General features: G+C 36.4%; 1 protein-coding gene across 1 annotated transcript in view; it reads right to left on the bottom strand.

Annotated features, from left to right (window-relative positions):
- The window catches only part of CSMD3 (CUB and Sushi multiple domains 3), a 740,574-nt gene that overhangs the window by 397,347 nt on the left and 327,741 nt on the right, over positions 1-15,486 (bottom strand). Inside the window, exon 10 of the mRNA XM_080381544.1 lies at positions 14,668-14,789. Coding sequence (XP_080237670.1) covers positions 14,668-14,789 — 122 coding nt within the window. The remainder of the gene's footprint in view (positions 1-14,667; positions 14,790-15,486) is intronic.

The following is a 15,486-nucleotide window of genomic DNA, read 5'->3' as shown; positions in this document are numbered from 1 at the left end:
ATTATTTCCTATTACATCTAGCTGAACACAACTCCCTGCCTGGAAAGCATTTGATATAGTAGCATGAGGAATGATAGCTTTTAGAGAAAGGTGAAAGAAGATGCAATTGATTACAACTTAAGAGTTATAGAAACACGTGGCTATATGGTTAAAAAGAAATGTATATTCATATTAGGAAGTTGGACGTAGCTAACCTAAGATCACATTTGTTTTCTTAGACTGACAAAATACAGAATGGCAACAAGGCCAGCTGTAAACAAAAAAAGAGAAAAAAGTGTTGAAATATTACTAAACATCAATATTCCACGTACAAAAGCCAATAAAGCAAGTTTGGTTAGGCTTTTTTTCTTTCTTGAAAGACATGTATAAATATTGAATTAAGCAAAAAATCATTAAAATGTATATACACAAAAACTTTATAGATATATGTACTAATTATAGAATCCTGGAATGGTTTGGGTTGGAAGAGATCTTTAAATATCATGTAATCCAACCCTCCCTGCCATGAGCAGAAACATATTTCACTATCAGGTTTTCAAAGCTGTCCAACCTGACTTTGAATGTTTCCAGTGATGGTGAATCACAAGTTCTCTGGGCAAAGTGTCCTTATCACCCTCACATAAAACGGTTGTTTCTTATATCAAATCTATATTGACCATCTTTTACTTTAAACGGTTACCCTTTGTCCTTTCACTACGGTCCCTGGTAAGAGGTCCTTCTCCATCTTTCTTATAATCCTCCTTTATATGATTAAAGGTCACAATAATGTCTCCCTAGAGCCTCCTCTTCTCCAGGATGAACAACCCTAACTTTCTCAGCCTTTTCTTTATAGGAGAGATCTTTCAGCACTCTGGTCATTTTCATGGCCTCCTCTGGACCCACTCTAACAGGTCCATTGACATCTCTGGGCTGCCTCACAAAAGCATGTAAATAACTGATGAGGTTTAAGACTATTTTAAAGACACAGTAAAAATGGATTTCCCAACTTTGAAGCTGTGATCCATAAAATCATATGTAGACACCACGTAACCCCTAAGGCATTTAAACTCACAGTATAGGTCTAGTTTTGACCTGTATATGCACCACATGTACAAAGGCTATAAGGTAATATATGAGAACATTTGGAATTCTTTTTCTCAGTAACATGGGGGAATGTACAGTACCTTCCCATTCATCTGATCAGACAGCTGTTAATGTTCCAGACTCCCAACTCTGCTTCCTCCTGTCTAATCTAGTCTTCTGAATATGTTTCATATGCCTTAGAAAAACATTCTCCAATGTACTTTGCAAAAATTATGGAGGAATGTCAGTCCCAGATAAGCACAAGTTTGAACAGTAGTAAGAGCTATAAACATTCTAGTCTTTTTCTTTCTTTTAACAGAGGGGTTTGTACTTTCTATTAACAAGAGGGTTTTTTTCCAAGATTTGTTATATTTGGAATTCATTTCCTCACTAATTTTTAGTGATGTTTGAGTACCTAATGTTATATCTCTTTGATAACATAGATCCTAAGGTAGAAAGGTTTTATAGCAATTTAGTGAAGCTTCTGATATTATGAAGGAGGTGAACTGTATTTCATTAATAACACCATCCCAGTAAATAATAAATAAAAAGAGATGAGACTAAAAGATCATACAGCAGAGTTAGCAGCAAAAGCATATTACAGTATATTACAGTAAGACTCAAATCTAAGAAGCTTCTAAAGAAAACAAAAGTAATCTTAAACCGTTGTATTTAAATTAACTTTAATTTTCTTCCTTTTTCTACCTTTCAAAAAAATACTTTTGTAGTAAACAACATCAGTCCACTTTACTGCTTTCCAAGGAGACAGATTAGAAAAATCCTGAAACTTTTTTGTACTTTTGCTCTAAGGACTTTTTCTTTTACTTCCACACATAGGGAGATGATAATGTACCAGACAATCTAAAAAAGTATGATTTCCCAAGAGCATTATAAACAAATAGTGATAGGTATAAGTAGGAAAAAATGAAAAAAAACCAAACATGATCATCCTTTCCTCATAAAACTAAGGTCAGAGTTGAAAATAACAATCAAAAAAAAAACCCCAAAAAAACATAAAAACACCACCACCACCATTGCTCTTAAATAGCAAGAGGACTGCAATCATAGGAAGGGGCTGAGGACTTCTAATTAACTTGTCCCTGATTCTGTTCTACCATTCAGTAGTTAGCCAAACAGGGTATCTTTGCATGCAGCATAGAAGTCTGCCTTTTTTCATCCCACAGAGAGTAAGCAGTCTGTTCAAAAAGAAAACAGAGTGGTCACTAACGGATGTCAGCCTAACTTGATGAGCAGCTATACATTCTGAAGGCGACAAAACCACAGGAGTCATAGTAATAGACTTAAGTCTCAGTGGATATTCCTGCAAGCATCACCTTCAGTTTGCATTGTGAAAATGTATTGTGTTTACATGGTAAGGTTTTGGTAGCAGGGAGGGACTGCAGGGGTGACTTCTGTGAGAAGAGATCAGGAACTGCCCCTGTGTCAGACAGAGCCAGTTCTTGCTGGCTCCAAAACAGACCCACGAGAGGACGCAGCTGAGCAAAGCAGGCAAGCTGGTGGCACTTCTGTGATAACATCTTTAAGAAAAGGTAAAAAATGCTGCACAACAGCAGCTAAAGGAGAGGAGTGAGAAAATGTGAGAGAAACAACTCTGCAGACACCAAGGTCAGTAGAGAAGGAGTGGGAGGAGGTGCCCCAGGCACTGGAGAAGACACTCCCCTGCAGCCTGTGGACAAGACTATGGTGATGCAGGTTGTTCCCCTGTAACCCATGGAGGTTCATAGTGGAGCAGGTGTCCACCTGCAGCCCATGGAAGACCCTATGCCAGAGCAGGTGGACGTGCCCCAAAGGAAACCATGACCCCATGAAAAGCCTGCACTGGAGCAGGTTTCTGGCAGGTACTGTGACCCCATGGGGCGCCCACGCTGGAGCAGTCTGCTCCTCAAAGACTGCACCCCATGGGAAGGACTCGTGCTGGAGCAGGGGAAGAGCATGAGGAGGAAGGAGTAGCAGAGACAAAGTTTCCCCAAATTAAGTCTGCTTTGCTAATGATGGTAACTAGTGAGTGATATCCCTGTCACTGTCTCAACCCAGGAGATTTTTCACCATATTTTCTCCCCCTGACCCGTTGAGGAGGGGCTGGCACATAGCAGACAGCCAAGGTTAATCCACCACAGAATGGTACCATGAATCTTTAAAGGAGTCACTTCATAGAAAACAAGGAAACAAACTACCAGTAGCTCCATTTCTGAACAAATATCAGAGAAAGGTATGTATTGAGCAGAAGAATTTACTATAAAGATCACTGACAAGAGCAGCCAAGTGAACTCAACTGTGGAGGAAAGTGACAAGTCTCTGTGCCAAAAAATCATCAAACAAAAAAAGGCTGAAACATATCAAATGCTCACTGTGCAAGTACTGAAAATTTCCTATCAAAGTCTCTGGGTCATATGCATATGTCTTTTTAAAAGTTTTAGCTTGGGTGTGCATATTCATGGTAAGTACAAATCAGAAAATGTTTGCATTCCACGTGTATGGGAAACTAAATTAGACCAATTTAAGGAACTTATAAAAGTCAAACAGAACTAGAACTCAGATTTGGCCTTTAATTCTAAAGTTTTAATCAAATGTGGAGTTAATACCTGAAATTCAGGTTATGACTAGAGTCTAAAATTGTGGATGGCTGAAACAGAAGTAATTACTTCTGTTGTAGTTATTGCAATAGGTACAATCTGTTAACCATTCCCTATGGCTGAGACCATATTTTCAGAGTGTAAAACATTGCTCTTATAGTCACAGAAATGGCAGGAAAATATTTAGTAAGATAAAATCTACAATAATTAAGAAAATGGACCTGTCATCCTTTTATAATGAATTTTGAGTTATAGTAAAATTGCAGGATGGAAGGACGTCATTTATCCCTCTGCAATTGCATTAATATTTTTTTCCTCCACATCTCCTTTATTATACTATTTTTCTCCAACATAATCCAAAGCACATGCACATTCCTCCCGACTCCGAATTCTCTCATTTAGCAGTTTATTCTATTCTCTCACTCCTGAGCCTGCTAAATTCCTGCCTTAGAAATAGCTGGTTTCCCTTCTATGCTCTTACTCTGCTAAGACAATCCCCCCTCCCCTCCTTCACATACATTTCTAAGACTTTTTTTTAAAACTGCAGTATATATGTCACTCAGATTTTTTTAACTGGATCAAAATGTTCATGAACAATATGGAAGAACAGCATCGCTGACACTACAGAGAAACTGAATGTATTCTGAACAAAACTGAAATATTTTTAAACTTTCTAGTTTCATATAGAATGAAAGTATATATTATCTCCTGTTGATAAATACAGTTCAAGCTTTTTTAATCTGTATGGGAAAACAGGATTGTGATTAAAATATATATTTAAGACTGAGTTTAATGAGCTCATATTTTCTAATCATTTCACTGTGACACCCATATTACATCTTCACACTAGGCATAGGAGAAGCGAAGTTTGAGACATTTGCTTGTAAAAAGAGCTGCACTGTAGTTTGTTCCAACAGGCTTGACCAAAAGAGACTTCAAGAAATGAGCGCTTGAGTTCATGCTAAAGTACCCAGCCTGCTTGAGGTTTATACTGTTAATGTGAATAAATATGGATGGCAACTGGGTTTAGGCTTCACAGCAAGCTTAGGAAACGTTTCACTGACAGTTTAGATACGGTTAACAAAATAACACAGCTGTGGTAAATTAAATGTAAACACTCAGCTTTCTGCTGAATTTGTTTTGCTTATTTTTGGCTTAGCTTAAAAGGCACAAAAACTCAGAAATTAAGAGATGAAATTTTTGCTGGAAGAAAACAGCAACATAATGACATAAGGAAAGAGAAAGGGAAGAATGGAATGTAAGAATATTTTTTAAAACCTAATTAAGAATATCTTAGTATAGAGTGAATAAACGAGAACCATATCAATCCCATAGCAGTTGCAAGTTATTGCCTCAGTAAACTTTTTCAGACTTGTAGAAAATATCATGTGAGGACTTTCCAAGACATTTTGAACTATTTCAGCAGTTTCTCAGAAAGTGAAGGACTATAGCAGTTGGAAACAAATGTCATAAATTTTCAGTAGGCTCTGCCATTACTACAAAATTCAGATTATAAATTTCCTAACAGATATTTGACATCCACAAAAAAAACAAAAAACAAACAAACAAACAAAAAAAAAACCCTAGCAAAAGTAATAATTAAAAAAAAAACAAAAACAAAAACAAACAAAACACAAGCCTAAAACCAAGAAAACCCACCCCCAACTATTTCCCAACTCTCAGGCATAAATCTTTACTTATTTCAAAATTATTTCAAAATTCAATAGATAGAAAGATGAGAATGGGAACACTGGCAAACTTTTGAAACCTATATTCTAAAGAACACATTATAAAGAATACATTTATGCATGCAGTAAGCATACTTTTATGCTTGAAATACAATGAATATAAATTTAAAATATAATGGTGACAAAGAAAAAATAACATGCAATCATGTAAAATTTTTTTTAGAACTCCTGCCTGTAAACTAATCAGAACCTGGACCTAGTTTTCTGATCTATCTAAATTTAACAGTCACCTTATATATTTAATTTCTCTTTATAATCTTGGAAAACAGCTTTAGGGTTTTTTTAAAGGAGTCCTTTTGCTTATTTTTCTCCTTCTTAATGTATGGTGGTGAACGATATGTAGTGTGAATATGGCTGAGATCTGTCAGAATGGCTGTCATTCTAGCACTGACATTTTCCACAGTGTTTCAGTCAGTGGATTACAAAAAAAACCAGCAAGTATAAGTCATAAGACTTGAACTCTGGTTAACTTTAGCCTTAATTCAGATTTCACTGGTATTTTAGCCTGTTGTTAAATTTAAACTGATCATTTTGTTGCCCATCCTTTTGAAGGGCAAAATCAATAGTCAAAATTGCAATTTTGTTATCCCACATGCTATCTAAGGAAATTACATGAATGAAGGTTTAATGTAACCCAGAAAATAGCATTTTTGCCATTAGTAGTGAAAAACCCACAGGATTTGTACTGACCCGACAATGAGTATCTCTGCATTATTTGTCTTTCTTTTGTCCAAAAATGTTTTTAGCATGCTATGATAACAATTATCTAGCAATTACTGCCTAACAGGTCTGGTGTAGCTCTATGTATACTATATATGGCAAAGAAAAATTAATAAACCAAGACATTCACTGTCTAACAACAGCCCTTTATGTTAAGTGAAGCTGAAAGAATTATGCAACCTTCAGAGTTTACCTAGTAACAAATGAAAAGGAAGCAAGTGAAGATACAAATGAAAAAAACAATCATGCCTTGGTGCAGTCCTGGAAACGGTGATCTTACTTAATTAGTAATGAGGCCAGTTTATTTTGCTAAGCTAAAGCAGAGGTATGCAGCAAACTAATATTATTGTATACAACAACAACAACAACAAGGTTTTTTTTAGGGATTAGTTAAGAACAAAATAATTAAGTACACCATTCTTATATTGGTAAAATACCTAAAGCATTTGAAGCACCATAATTTGAGAGCACAACTATAATGAAGAATTACCGTATGATTTCACTCCACCTCTCAAACAGGTAATTTGCAGATTTATAGTCTACAAATCTACATATGTATTTTATTTGTTGGGGGTTTTTTCTACAGTATGCATATTAATAGCACATAACAGCTTTCTTTCCCTCACTGTCTGGAATTTTATCATGTGTATCATTCATTCTGTGTTTTAAAATTAACAAAGATCTTCTGGAAAAGGTCAAGGAACAGCTGCAGAATTTCTGTCACTGCAAGCAGCAGTAGCTATTTGAGTTATGGAAACAATAAAACACACAAAATGAGGTTTTTTCATTCAGACAACACAATACAGATAATCTTGCAATTTTTAAAACAATATGAAAATGCTTTCATGATCATAATTGTTTAAGTTCAAGAAATGACACTCATTATTTTAGAACATCAAATTGTGATGGTTTCCAGCTTTTCTAAAAAATGCTGTATCAATCCACCCAGTGTTTACTTTGGTAAGATGGGACTTTGTAGGTATTTCGTGCAGGGAAATTTAAAGACATCTTTTGTATTAACAAAATTATAATGGTTTGTGTTGAAGCAGATTTCATAGATAATGCTTTTCTGTTTTTTTCTGTCTTGTTGATATTAACTGAATTGGCCTTCCAGTGTTAAAGAAAAAAAGTTTCTTCCTCTTGCTTAAATATGTATCTATATCTATATCTCTCTATATATAAATCTCTGTATTGGTTAAGCCCATCAGAAATCATTAACTTCCTCTACCTATGGTATTCCTACACAAATCTGTAAGTAAAATAAGTCCTCTGCTATGGGCTTCTCTTTTCCACTTCAGAGGCTGTAAACTGCTGTCTCCCTTTAAGAAGAGCTGTCAGTCTATGAATAAACCAACTCTATGTTACTAGTTGCATGAACAATAGATCATAACCGGAGCCAAGAAAAAGACTGATCTGGCACAAGATGCAAGTAACTAAAATTCCGCCTGCAGCCTGCTTTCTGTGCACACAGTTCATATCTGAGCTAGAATAAACCAAATGTGATACCATAAACAGTTATAAACAGTATGTCCAGCTGTTTATTGGTAAGAAATGTTGTTCAAGCATCTGATCTGATATAGAAACAATGAAAGGAAAACAAGTTTTAATTTTGTAGAAGAAAAGCAGTAGAAAAAATGCACTGCGGCTGCAGTGGGGAAGGGAATTCTGCCATAAAAAACACAAAGATCTTTGATTATATTCAAAATGTAAACATAAAATTACAAGATCCCATTACCTAATGTCAGAATAAATTACCAGCAATTGATAGCATGGCCCAAAATGTAATTGATGAGTTTGTACAACATCCCAAGAGATATTCAAATATCATTTCCCTTACTAGATGTGAGAAATGTAATCAAGTGGAGTTCAAACTGAGAAATCCTTATTCTCATTTATGTGCAGTTGTTCAGGAGTATATTTCATATGGACCCAAGGAGTTAATAATATGAGAATCACAGTTCAGGCCAAAGCGAAGAACTTTAAATTCTGTTGCACTTTTAGAGTACCACAGAGAGGCATGATTTCCTTGAATGTTCTTTCAAGCAGATCTCTGGAACTATAGTTCTGCTATTTTTGGTCAACAAAGCTTTAGTTGATTCCAGAGTAGCCATGGAAAAAAATGTGACAAAATCACTTTTTTGATTTATATTAAAAAAAAAATGGTCAATCTTGAAGTGGGAAAACTGTCCATGAATTTCCTCCATCATACATTGTTGGAGAAGCTTCATATGTGCAGGTACTGATCCTCACAGGGAATTTCAACCACCGCAATATCTCCTAGGAAGGCAACAAAGCAGGGCGCAAGTCATCAAGGACATTTAGGGAGTGTATTGATGACAACTTCCTAACACAGGTGACTGAAAGCTTAGAAGGGAGCGTGTTCTGCTGGACCTCCTTACAAACAAGAAAGACCTGGTTGGGAACCTAAAGGTTGGGGCAGCCTGGACTGCAGTGGCCATGGGTCGGTGGAGTTCAGGATCCTGAAAGGAAAGAGGCAAGGCAAAAGGCAGAACACAGCCTTGATGACTTTGCTTAGGTTTCTGTTTTGAAGAATCCCGTGCAGATGTTTCTGGAGACAACAGTCCAGAAACCTGTTTGATTTCAAGGATCATTACCTCCAAGCTCAGTAATGGTTCATCCCAATGAACAGACAAACAAGCAAAGGTAGTAGTAGGCCTGTATGGATGAATTAGTTGCTCCAGACTAAACTCAAACATAAAATGGAAGCATAAGAGAGACGGTATCAGGATCAGGACACCCAGGAATATAGAGACACTCCTCTGAGTATGCAGGGATATTTCTAGGAAAGCCAAAGCCCATGTGGGGTAAAGTCTGGCAAAAGACATGAATTAATAAGAAGGACTTCTACAGGTATGTCAGCAGCAGAAGGTTTATGACAGAAAACAGGGGCTGTCCACTGAATGGGGCAGGTTGCATAGTGACAAAGAACGCTGAAAAGATCAATGTACTGAAGTGAAGAAGGTCTGTCTTCATTGATGAGACTAGTGTTTAAGAATCCCAGTCCCCTGAGATTAGAGGGAAAGTCTGGAGTAAGGAAGATTTATTCTTGCTGCATGAGGATTAGGTTAGGGAACATTTAAACAAACTGGATATACACAAGTCCACGGAGCCTAAGGGTTGTATATACGAGTGCTGAGGGAGCTGGCCAGTGTTACTGTGAGGCCACTCTCAATCATCTCTGAAAGGTCATGATGAACAGGAAGTGATTCCTGAGGATTGGAAGAATGAAAACTTCATTCCTATCTTCCAGAAAGGTAAGAAAGAGTATCTGGGGAACTACTGTCAGCCTTACCTTGATTTGTGGGAAGGTGATGGAACAAATCCTCCTGGACAGCATTTCCAAATGTACTAAGGACAGGAAGATGTCTGAACGTAGCAAGCATGGATTTATGAAGGGGAAATCATGCCTGATCAACCTGATAGCCTTATACAATGAGAAGACTGGCTTGGCAGATGACCGGAGAGCAGTGGATGCTGATCTTGAACTTCAGTATGGTTTTCAACAGCCTCTTTCATGACATTCTTACAGAAAAACTGATGGAATATGGGGAGATGAATCTACAGTGAGGTAAGAAACCCAGCTGGAGGCCAGTCACTCTTCTTGTGCCCCAAGGGTCAGTACTGGGTCCAGTCCTGCTCCACATTCTCATTAATGACCTTGATGATAGTACTGAGACGATCCTCAGCAAGTTTTAAGATGATGTAGAACTGTGAGGAGTAGTTGATACACCAGAGGGTTGTGCTGCTATTCAGGGGGACCTTGACAGGCTGATGAAATGGGCTGACAGGAACATCACAAAGTTCTACAAATGGAAATGGAAGTTTCTGCCTCTGGGGAGGAACAACTTCATGCACTGGTACATACTCAGGGCCAACTGGCTGGAAAGGAGCTTTGCAGAAAAGGCAGTGGGGCTCCTCATGAACAGCAAGTTGAACATAAACCCGCAATATACTGTTTAAGTTAGGTTAGCTCATGGTTTCCTCTTGGATTTTCCACAACTACAGTAAAATAAATGTCAGTATAGCTTCAGTATTTAGCGGGGGGAGAGTTAAAACATTTGGGAAAAACATTCTTATAAAGTTAACTCTTTCTAAATCGACTGTAAATTTCCTATATGAAAGATGTTCAACTGTTCCGAAATACTTCACATTTAAGCAGAATTTAAGAGTATATGTTTCAATAAGCAGCAGTTGAAAAAGTTCAGAAGACTTTTCTTTTAAAAAACAATACAACCATTTTTACTGGGTATGATACCATGCAGGCAATCACACATATTTCACTGTTAAAAAAGTTATGTACAAATTCCCCATATTTCTTTTTCCACTGGATCACTATTCAGAGCTTTGGAACATCATAGATTTATTTCTAATCATAATCTTAATTATTTTCTCTTGAACTGATCAACTCCACAGAACAGGATCCTGATAAAAATAAGCATGCAAAACCCATGGATAAGAACAGTAGAAATATGTGGATCTCACTGGTATCAGATGTGTTGCTGCATCTTCATCAATAAATTTTATTACTGACTGCCATCCATATGACCTTCCTTTCACAACTGTTTTTGTATTCAATTTCTCTACTTTCCAATAGTACACTCACAATGTTCTGTGGCCCTGTTTGAGGGATGTAGTCATGGTTCTACTCCACTGCCAACAATACCTGGGGATTAACAGCATGTCTGGTTAACTGTATGAGGCTAGAGACCAACTGTAAAGCAGTACAAAGCTAAGGAGGTAATTGATTGCCTGAAACAATATTACTTTCATACTGTACTGATATCAAACTTATTTCTGAAACCAGTCATGGAAGAAAATTAGCCAGATTCAATCCTGGAATAGGCATGTAGACATGGGAGGAATGTCCATATACACCAGAGTTAAAGTTCCTTTCAGGGTCTTTCGTTTGATGCTTTCTTCCTCAGAAGATTCTCAATTTCTGAGCTACTTTGTTGCAAATGATGCAACAGAAGCAGCTCTGAAATCAATAAGTCCTGAAATATCAGGATCAATAAGTCCTCATGGTTCTCATGGCTGTGATACAAAATCCTGTAAATATTGCCATGTTATAATGAACATCATGACATCATTTCTTTCACTCATTATAAATAACTCTTAATGGCTGATCTTCATTATACATCAATGATGCTTTTGACTTCAAGGTAAACATCAAAAGTTATGCCTTGTAGTAGTCATGCAAGGCAAGCATTATTGTGTTCAGGAAAATAAGGTACTGTTAGCAGGAATCAAAATGGAACACATTAAACCACTGATTATGTAAGCAAAAACTTTATACATGCAGATTCCTCAATATATGCCAAAAAGAAATTGATCTAACTTGTAAAATAATCTCATTTTCTTTTAACCTCAGCAAGTCTAGGTTCCTATAATCAGTGCTAGACACCTTTTCTGTTTATACTGAAAACTATAAACATACCTGAATGTTGTTTCAGATAACATTGTAAAACTTTTATCTACCTGCTATTTAAAAAACCCAATACTTATCTGTGAGTCTGAATTTCATTGCAATATCAAATATATTTGTATATTGTATAATTACATTCAACCTATAACATATAAAGAACAGTATTTTTGGTGTAATGCTGAAGCATTTACAAACTTACCTGTAAGAGGATAACTCCTTGCAGTACAATCTGCTCATGATGATTCTAAGGCTTCTCAGAGGCTAGTAAATTCAGTGGTATATCACAGAAATGCAGGAACAGTGTCCAACATTCATGTTTTGAAATAAAATACCTTATTTTAGCATTACTTCTTTGCATTCTTATTACTAACATAACTCTCTGATGTACCATCCACTAACAAGTATTCTTGATTATGGCCTTATATAAAAGTTCATATTTAATTGTCCCTAAGTGACCTGTTCTTAACTCTTGTTTTCACTCTTTTACTCAACACTTTCACAGTATTTAAATAAATGAGGAGACATAAAAATATTAATTTGTGGTAATTTAAACATCACTATCTGCCAGGTGCTCACCAAGCCTCCCTATCATTCCCCTTCAGAAAAACAGGATGAGAAAATGGGATGAAAAAGCTCTTGGTTTGAGAGGACAGGGAGATCACTCACTAGATACCATCACAGGCAAAACAGACTCTACCTGACTAAGCCTCATTTAATTTACTGCCAATTAAAAATAGAATACAGAAGTGAGAAATAAGAAAAAAAAAAAAACAAACTCCATCCTACCCAACTTCTTCCCAGACTCAACGATGATTAAGGTATTGGAGCATCTCTCAAGAAGGAAAGGTTGAAAGAGCTGGGTTTGCTTAGCTTAGAGAAGAGAAGGTTCAGGGGGATCTTAATGTGCATAAACACCTGAAGGGAGGATGTAAAGAAGAGGGAACCAAACTCTACTGATACCCAGTAACAGGACCAGAGGCAATGGGCACAAACTGAAACACAGGAGGTTCTGCCTGAGCATCAGGAAACAGTTTTCCACTGTGAGGGTAATTAAGCTCTAGCACTGGTTGCCCAGAGAGGTTGTGGAGTCACCATCTTTTGAGATATTCCATGACTGTTTCGGCAGCCGTCTCTAGGTGGCCCTGCTTGAGCAAGGGAGTTCCACTGGAAGATCTCCAGAGGTCTGTTCCAAGCTTAATCATTCCATAACTCTGAACCACACTGACAAGCAGAGACAAAGAATTTATTCATTCTTAATTTCCTGCACTCAGCTATAAATTCAAAGTTCCTTAAAAGCAGAAACTGGAAATTAGTAAGGAAAATAATATGGAGGAATAATGTTTTTGAACACTCCACCAACAAATTCTTTTGGTCAAAATAAAGTTCTGAGCTTTTGAAGATAACACTGCATCACCATGTTGTGAATTGGCAGGGAGGGAGGAGGAAGGCAGCACTAGGACATGAATACCTCTGTCTGAGTATGATACTTAACACTCTTCAAGTCATTTAATCTTAAACTTGCAGTCACCTGTAATTTGACAGTAGATCCATACCAGTCTGTGAGCTTAAAGTTTTGCTTCTGCTATTGGTAGAATATATAAAAACTTACTAGACTTTTTTTGTTACGTAGACATGTCCATGTTGCATCTAAGAAAGGAAACCGTTTTATGCAAAATGTAGCCAAAAAGGTCTTAAATTCATTCTATGCAACAGCTCAGTGGTGGTTTTCAAGCCATTTGGAGCACTTGTTCAAAGTGTAAGAGCTGCATTGAATTTCCTCAAAAAAAAATTATATTAAATTGCCACATTTGACAGAAATTTCTCTCAGAAATTCTGGATGTGCACAGATTTCATCTTGATCATCAACAGGTTTTGATTGATGAAATAAAAATATGAAGGGCCAGAGAAATGGATCTTAACTATTACTTTTGTACTTTTTACCCATCTGTGGGACAGAGACTGCATCATCTTTGAAGGACTCTTGACACCTTTTTGATGATCTATATATTGAATAAATTGGGTGAGCAGTCCTTGGAACAAGGATAAAACAAACAACCCTCCCTCCCCTGTCAAACACAGCTAGCTTCTTCACTATGAATATTCAAATCACTTGATTAAATATCCTTTTTTCTTCTTCCAAAGTGGAGCATAAGGGTGGCTTCCACACAGGACTTTGTAAGACTAGAGGGAGAAATGCACTAATGTAGTTAAATGGCTTCTGAAATGTAATCATGTTTTAACCGAGTCCTTTGATAAACTCAGGTGTAAAAGAGTAGGTTTTCTAGGCCTCTCTGATCAATTAATGAAGTGTGATGCAAGGTAATATAAAACAGAAATTAGGAGGCAGAATATACCCATGTACCAGCAAACACAGATGTTGGTGGACCTTTATAAAGCATTCCTGAGCTGTACTGCTAATTTTAATTTTATTACAGCTGAACAAGTCCATTACACTCAGTTCATATAAAATGATACACCTGGAAATAGAATATAGCCACTGCTGCCAGGTGCCTAGCTCTTGAATTTAAAGACAACTGGTGTCATAACTTAGCTTTATTGCTCTACTGGCATTACCCAAACTCCTAGTACTTTTGGTTTAAAGCGTAGATATAAAGTATATAGGATTTTAATACAGTGGTTCAGACAATGAAATAAATTACACCGTTTTAAAACAGTCTTTCATGAAGTGAAAGTGAATTCATGAACTTCAGTGATTTCTCACATAGTCTAAGGCCAAACATGATATAAACAATCGTACACACAAAACAGCTCTACTGATTGTAACACAGTATTAGTGGACCCATGACAGTGCTTCATACCACTGAGTAGTTTCTTCTGGGAATTCATTTAGAGAAACACATAAAGACATGATAGCATCTACTCAGCATACAAAAAGCAAAACGCTCTTAGGGGAAAAAAACAGGTTTTAACATCTGTCCACACCCATCCAACATCAGCCATTTCTTAAAAATGTCTGCAATGCACCAAGTACAGAAGCTGGACTGCAGAGATAAATCATATTAGTGACAAATTTAATGGTCTACATGTGCTTTTTAGTATTATTTTTTTTAAAGCAAAGACAGAATTTTAAACTTACCTTATTAGTATTGATAGTTGTGATGACCCACACACACTGAGCATTACTGTCATACTGGAATGGAAAATTGGGTGATGTGAAAGTGCCTCCAGGTCCCTGCAGATTGGATCCACAAGTCTTGACTGCAAAAAGAAAGTTCACCTTTTAAGTCACATACAAAATACATGTAGCAGATTCATAAACCAAGCTCTAACTTACATTAGTCAAGACATAAGGATTAAAATACTGTTGACCAAAACTGGAACCATCTTATACAAAAGGCTATTAATGTATAGTTACTCTGACAAAGTAAAATAGACTTTCTTTTATGTCCAAGATTATAGACTTTGATAAAAAAAAAAAAAAGGTATTTGGCATAGAAAGAGTAAATATATAGTAAGAGAAATTGTATAGATATTATTAAAACATTTCAAGAAGTAATTTAGTCATTACCTTCACTAATGTCTTGAAAGACAAGAACACAAAGAATACTTTTATCACTGTAAATTTTTTATGCATATGTATTTGTGTATGGCACGGCAGCATTTTTTCTGCTATAACCACTGTCCAACCCATTGAACAAATGGCTGAAGCACTGAAAACTTTAAAGGAAACTTAAAAGTTAGACTTACACAGAATTGTGTTCTCTATTTTTAAAGACGACAAAGGGCATTTATTTACAAATCAAAGTCTGTATGGTTATTTACAGTAGTATATCTTCAATAAAAACAAACTAATATCCTTATATAATATAGGTTGTGTTTCACATCACAAATAACACAAAGGAAATAAACTGTGTCCTTTCTGCTCGTGAATGACATTTGTAAGGCACTAAATTCA

Source organism: Falco punctatus, assembly GCF_963210335.1.
Source record: "Falco punctatus genome assembly, chromosome: 3".
Lineage (NCBI taxonomy): Eukaryota > Metazoa > Chordata > Aves > Falconiformes > Falconidae > Falco > Falco punctatus.
This window is presented reverse-complemented; position numbering and strand designations above follow the sequence as displayed.